We start from the raw sequence: 7,195 nt of genomic DNA on the forward strand, positions 1-7,195 counted from the left end.
TTCAGACCCTAACCCTAACCCTTTTCCCAAAACTGAGTAACACGGAGTGTTATATGAGTTTGTCTATGAGCATAGGATATCTTGAGTAATAGGAGCAGTGACCAGGACCAAGCTTGTTCATGGTCACATCTATGAATCCTGAAGTTTTACTGTGATTAGAAACAATATGAAATAATATGAAAAAGGAACTTTTTTGCAGAACTTGTGGAAATGAAGCAATAAAACCAACACTTCAACACAGAGTTGATGGGACTCTTCAGTTGTGAGATATTTTTTCCTGTCACATTATACATAGTTATTTGATCAGAAATATTGATTACTGTTGAATAGCTCTGAAAATTAATACTTTCTTTAATACTATCCCAATGTTACTGTTGGGCTCATTGAGGCTTGTTTTTTTTTTTGTTTGTTTTTTTTATTTCCCCATCACGCTAAGTTGACCCATCTTTCCTATATATGGATATGTGGTATCTGTATGTACACATGCCTATATACATAATGACATGAATATGTGTTTCTAATCGTGGCCATTGTGTCTGAAAATAGCATCTCCAGTCTGCGGTTTACTGAGACACATACTTGCACTTCCCCAGAGTCAGTGGTTGGGGGCCACCAAGGGCGTAGCCCTGTCTGGTCTGGACCAGAAGCCCTGTTCTCATGACACATGACCTACAGCACATCCTGTAGTCAGCCCCACTGCAGTCTTGTGCAAGGTTTGACTGTGATCACGGATGATACACCCTGCTGTAGATTTCCATGTTTCTGAAAATGTCAGTTTTAAATGCCACACTGATTCCTTAGAAGAAAGCCAAGTGTTTCAACACCATGGAGTTTGTAGCTGTGTAGTGTTTACATGGTTACATGGTGGCCCCCTCTCCTGGTCATTTTTCATGCTGTGCAAACGACTGTCTGAAATGTAGTTTTGCACTGTGTGTCGTAAAAAGTGTCACATTAGTGAGAGAGAAGCCAGGACAACAACATGGACTCAAACAAAACCTCCTCACTCTCTAAAACTGACATGATTATGATAAACTGCTATATGCTGAAAGAAACTGTGACGACTAAAATTACTTTAGGACAAATCCGAACAGGAAGGATGCAACAAATTATTATCTATCTATAAATATTTTGCAATGCATGACAGTAATATGATTTCTACTTGCAGTACTTTGTATGTCACTATATTGAGAAGCATTCCAGCTAAGTAATGACATTACTTAGCTACTTGGCTTATTTGGGAGTTATCTGTCTTACCAGCAGTACCCACATCTCTCTGAAACAATCTCTTAATGACCTCTGACCCTTATTTTCTCATTTGAATGACAGTTAAGTAATGCTGACATCTTATTGTTATCAGAGGTACACTTCCTTATATGGTGCAGTCAGCTTTAACACCTGTGTGTGTGACACACCATTAGTCACTTTCAGTATTTGTGCCATTTCTTGTTTGACTTGGTGCAGAAATAAACTTGATAGTAAAATCTCTGAGAAAGATAATGCCAGGTCCATAGCTGAAAAGAACAATCATTCAAGATCTTAATAACTGAGTTTTATAAAAGGATATTTCAGGCGCATTTCAATAACAAAAAAAATGTATGTCATCAAATTGATCATACAGCGAAATATAGTGTGTGATAAAATATTCGGGCTTTTGTTCTCAACAAATCCCAGTCATGGCTTCTAACAAATCCATGTCAAATGCAAAAATATATCAACCAATAATAAATAAATAATCTTCAGAGTGGCAAAAAAATAGTTAAATAAGTTAATAAATTACACATGTTCATTATGTACCTAACAAGAGCACTTTGAGGTAAATTAAGAGCAGTATAAGCAGAAAATAATGTAAATTATTGCAATTCAATTTATAAAAAAAAGAATAGAAAATATTTTATCTGTTTATTTACATAATAATTCCTGAAGAACCTGAAGTGAGGTTATTGCTTTTATCAAAAAGGCAAGGGAAGGAGACGTGCATGTGACAAGCCAGAGAAGATGTAAGCTTTTCTCTGACTTTGACGTATGAACTACCAAAAAAATGTCAAAATAAGAAACAGACGGTGCCTATTTCCCTTTCAATCCTCAAAGCTACATTCACCCTCTGCGTGATCCCCTTTGGAGCAGGCTGACTCGTAGTGCTTGTTCAGGTAAGACTTGAGAGCAAAGCTTTTGTGGCAGCGCTTGCAGTTGTAGTACTTAAAGACAGAATGCGTTTGCATGTGAGCACGCAAGTTGGAGCGATCAGCAAAGGCTTTACCACAGTGGGCACAGGCGAAAGGCTTCTCTCCAGTGTGAGACCTCATATGGCCCTGCAGGAGCCAGGGCCGGCTGAAGGCCTTGCTGCACACCGTACACCCGTGCTTCAGGTCATGGGTCAGCATGTGCATAGCCAGTGCTGGCATGGACACATACACCTTGTGGCAGGTGGGACACCTCCTGGCCTGCTGGCTGTCCAGGCTGCGATGAGTCTGCTTGTGTCTGCTCAGATTGGAAGATGTGGCATAAGACTTGCCGCACTCGCTGCATTTGTGGCGGCCTTTGGATTTCTCTTTAACAGGGCTGCAGTCTGCTGAGAGCATTCTCTTTCTACTGTCTGAATGGCTGCCGCCCTTGTGAGGACACCTCTTGCCGGGTCTCCAGTGGGATGGGTTGTCACAGACAAGGAAGGCGTTGACAGTGCACATCTCCAGCTCAGGGCCACTGGTGTCTGACTCAACTGTGGCACTGGAGACGGGGCTGTCCGGATTCTCCATGTCATGGTCAGAGAACTCTTCTCCGCTGCTGCCTCCAGGGAAGTATAGGGACCCTGAGGGGAGACCAATCTGCTCATGACTTGGGCCCTTTGTGTTCTGCAACACTGAAGGGATGATGTAATCATGGATGTAGCCTGTGAAGGGGAAAAAAGACATTAATTAATACACATGTAAAACACATGGGGGCTGTAGCCTCAACACATAGGGCGGGTGCTCTACTCAGTGAGGAGTAGGGAACTATTGGTACATTCAAGCTTCTGCAAGTTTCAGGAATGAAACTTGAGCATTTTGTGCTTGGTTGTGCCCCAATTGACTTTACTTCCACTAGCTCCAACAAGTGCTATCATAAGAAGAAACCTCAAAGGCTGAATAGAAATCAAACACAGTGCTCTGACTGAGCAATAGAATCACTGAGATTGATTGATTCACATGCCTATGCCTCTAAGCGACAGCAGTGAAGCGTCTAAATCTGTGATGTAAGAAGGGAGGGATGGGGAGGGAGGCAGGGGATGGGTATCTCAGCAGTGAAATTACTTCAATCACTACATCATTTTAAGCTGATTATTCCCCATCTTTGGTGTTTTTGAGAGTGTTGATGTATGGTAATGGGGAGACTGAGTGACAGGTGGGAGGTCATGATTTGGCAAAGAGGAAAAGGGAGGGTTGGTCAGAATGCGTGCTTTGGAGTGTGTGTGTGTGTGTGTGGGGGGGGGGGGGGGGTATTTTGCTCTCCACACACACAAAGGCGAGCTAGGGGAGTAGGCAGCTGGCACCTTAAATCTGGGGGACAAATGATTAAACTCGAAACACAAGATCTGTGATGCTGCTGCTGGTGGTGGGTGGAGGTGGGAAGGGCGGTTGTGGGCTGAATCTGCTCACTCCATGCATTTATTTGGACATTTCCCCAAGCCAAACACACATTGCACATTGTTTTTATTGCAGAGCTGTCCTGTAAGAAATCCCACAGGAGGAGATCTACAGTCTGCCAGTCTCCTGCTCATGTTGCACTTTATTGAATTACCTGCAGCTCTCTGTATTTTCCAGTCAATACCCATCCTTCTAAAACCCTGTTCCACAACCTCTCACCATTCCACATATGGATTGAGTTGCTGCAATCCTACTCCCTGTGGCTATCTGACATTCTGCAGGATCAAATGGATAGAGATAGAAAAATAAATGTGGAGGTTGGATGATAACAGGAGAAACTCAAGGGTAAAAGACACCATCTAAGGACAGCACCTTCCTGAGTGTTTTTTCTCCCTTCTTTCAAGACAGAGCTGAGAAAAGCATCAATTTTAAGGCCTAATTCCTACCACAATATATCTAAGTCATTCACGCACACAATTGCTATTAAGTTGCTGTGTGATCTGGTTTGGATATTAAGCTGATTGAACCAAGATGACCTGATTACTATTTAGCATCAGCCGAGTTAGAAAAGCCCTGAGACATACGATAGGGGGGGTTAGCCTTGTCTGCGGGGATTTAGGGGAGTGTCTAAGAGAGATTTGGTGGCAAACACAACTGCACAAACCCTACAACATGATTTTCTGTTTGTTATTTTAGCATTTTGTGCCACTTTTTTGGGCAGGCAAAACCTATATGGAACACCCTACAATCAACAAAACCAAAATACGTACATGGCAGAAATACATGCAGTAAAACAATAATTCCCACTCACCATTCTCAGTCAGATGCACTGCCACGTTGGTGGGCGATTCAGTGTTGGCATGTGTCAGACTGTAAGAGTCATCCAAGTGCTGCTGCTGGTGGTACTGATGGTGGTAGCTGGAAGACGAGAAATTGTGAACCTTTGGCTGCTTCACCAGAAATGAGCGAGGCATTTTTATCCTTGGTTTTTTTTTCGTAAATAAGATAAAAACTAAAGTCTCGTAGAAAAATGTAAACACTGTTATAAAAAAAAAGAAAAAGAAGAGTTTCCATGCGGCCTTCTTGAATGGACCAAGCAGATGAGACTTGGAAAAGGAGTTTAAAGCCAGATAGGGCAGAGGAGGGGTGGGGGTGGGGGGTGTGGTGCAAAGAAAGGAGCAGAGAATATGGAGAGGAAAACAAAAAATGGTAAGAGAGAGACAGAAGCAGAGAGAAAGCGAGAGAGACAGAGGGAGGGAGAGACAGAGACAGACAGACAGAGAGAGAGAGATGGCTGAACTAGCTGAGCTCAGCAGAGTAGTGCAGCTTTTTATATGTAGGGCACAAGCCCCAAAGATCAGGTGGTGCCTTGGAAGAGGGAGCTGCTTAGCATTAATCCATCAAATATCCCCAGGGACACACATCAAGTTACCACAAGCCGTCTGCTTCGCCCCACATGAGCGCACACACCGATAAGTTTGTATGGCTATCTTTGTGAGGACATGCATTGGCATAATGCATTCCCTAGCCCCTTACCCCAACCTTAAGAATCTCAACTAATTGCCTAACCATACGCCTAACCCTAACCCTAACCATAACGTAATTGTAACCTTTACCCTAAAACTGAGCTTTAACCCTCAAACAGCCTCATAAAGAAGTGAAGACTGGCCAAAATGTCCTCACTTTGCACAAATGTCCTCAATCTGATGGTGTAAAACTTAAACTGGTCCTCAGAAAGATAGCTGTACAAGTATAAACACACAGAACCTTGTCTTCCCCCCTCCTCGTCCTCCTTTTGCCCTGATGTCTCACTGGCAAGGAGTGCTGACAATAGAAGCATGTGCGTGACACTACACACACACAACATCTTGTCCGCCATTGTCTTTCAATGAGGTAGTAATCCCATTTTACACTGCCCTGTACATACACCTCTGTCCTGTGACGTCACTGCAGCCACAAATGTTTCATCAGCATGACATCCCATCCATACATCTCATTCTTGGGATATTCAAAAATCCAAGGGCTGGCCTATGACTTCAAATAAGGAAAGTTGCAAGGTTTATCTCCGACTGTGAGTTGTGAATAAGAAAGAAAAGGAGGAATAGCTCCTGATCAATCCTCAGAACAAAGATAGGCTTTTTTTGGCTGAAATTTCAATGTAAACAAATTGAGCTGATGCATTGGAGAAACTCTGGAAGATTTTCAGGAAAAACCTCATTCCAGTCTAATTCAAACCCGGTAATACAGTTACACAAAAACTGGTCCACCCCAAAGACAAAACACCCAGGCAGAAATAGATTAATGTAGTGTATGCTGTTCAGTGCGGTGAGGAATGTACAGACTTGTACTTTGGGGAAACCAAAGAACCCATCCACAAACGCAAGTCCCAACATAGGAGAGCCTATCAGATGTTGACAGGCAGTGTCTTATTTTATTGTTGTTCATTGTTTATGGCTACTGTTGTCTTTTTTACTAATGCTTTTAGTTTTTTTTTATTATATCTTTTATTTATGTCTTCTTTGCAGTAATTAGGTACACTTTGGTGGATTGTAACATGCTTTAAAAATAAAGCTGGATTGGATGCCTTTTAAAAACCACAGGTACTGCATTACTGCAGAAATGACATTTTCTTTGCACTCTTAAATAATCCAATGGAACAGTTCTGCCATGTCTTTTAGTTAGCAAGACTACAGTAATATTAATAATGGCCTCAACAACTATTGAACATCATTTTTAATTGATCTTAAAAGACATCCCGCTTATTGTTCTTAAGTTCATATGTCTGGGGGACATTTGAGCATGAAGTTGAATTTAATTTTCTATAATTCAAATAATTCTGACATCTGGAATAAAAATTACAACAAAAAAAAAAACAACAAAAAAAAACAACTTAGTAGCACATTTTACTGATTGCTTCCATTTCTGTACTGATAGTTTATCTCAATCATCCTCTTTATGCCAGTTTTAGATGTCTCAGACGGCCCCCCGCCCATAAAAACCATAAAAACTCCTCACCAGGATTAAAAGGACCCACAGTAACTTCCGACGTGTTGGCTGTGTCAGGCTGACCTCAGGGTGCCTGAGGAGTCACAGGGTCACATTTTGTTAGCCACCGATAGAGCAACAGCTTAAAAGCAGCTTGGACGGTTTGCTGACAGATGGCTCTATGGGTTCAGCCTGACAGACTGATATAAAATATATAATCTCACAGGCAGATGTTGATGAGGGGGGATTTTTATTCAGTTCCTCATACAGTGACATTTGCATAGAAGAGAAATAATCACTGGTACAGGGTAAAATGAAATCAAAGTATTTCAATGTTGCTGATTAAAAATAACCTCAAAACTTAAATGTATTATTATGTATTGTATTTTTATATATGTATGTTAGGGGTGCAGGGTATGTTTTTTTCTCAAGGGTGGTTTCTGTCATTTTAGGTAGTTGAAATGTTGATGCATGTTCAAGTGTCATTTCTTTGCATAAGTTTTGTTTTAGTGGCGAGACGTCCATTCATAATTCATACAGTCCATGGTTTTAACACTCATTGGACAACTTATTGTTTCCTTTACACTTTT

General features: G+C 41.5%; 1 protein-coding gene across 1 annotated transcript; it reads right to left on the minus strand.

The window, feature by feature from the left end:
- Window positions 1–390: 390 nt before the first annotated feature.
- On the minus strand, window positions 391–4,837 carry LOC125006949 (transcriptional repressor scratch 2-like). Its single transcript, XM_047583482.1, has 2 exons — window positions 4,432–4,837; window positions 391–2,887 (listed from the first exon to the last, which is right to left on the minus strand). Exons 1-2 carry the CDS (start codon window positions 4,592–4,594, stop codon window positions 2,076–2,078), a joined length of 975 nt encoding a protein of 324 aa, XP_047439438.1. The 5' UTR covers window positions 4,595–4,837; the 3' UTR covers window positions 391–2,075.
- Between the last annotated feature and the right edge of the window lie 2,358 nt (window positions 4,838–7,195).

The sequence above is a fragment of the Mugil cephalus genome, chromosome 4 (genome assembly GCF_022458985.1).
Source record: "Mugil cephalus isolate CIBA_MC_2020 chromosome 4, CIBA_Mcephalus_1.1, whole genome shotgun sequence".
In the NCBI taxonomy this organism is placed as follows: Eukaryota; Metazoa; Chordata; class Actinopteri; order Mugiliformes; family Mugilidae; genus Mugil; species Mugil cephalus.

Bases quoted from the DNA above. Each gene is read 5' to 3' on its own strand.
- LOC125006949 (XM_047583482.1), bottom strand. From the start codon at position 4,594: ATGCCTCGCTCATTTCTGGTGAAGCAGCCAAAGGTTCACAATTTCTCG. The intron at 2,888-4,431 runs GTGAGTGGGAAT...TCCCCTTCACAG, and splicing joins AGTGCATCTGACTGAGAATG to GCTACATCCATGATTACATC.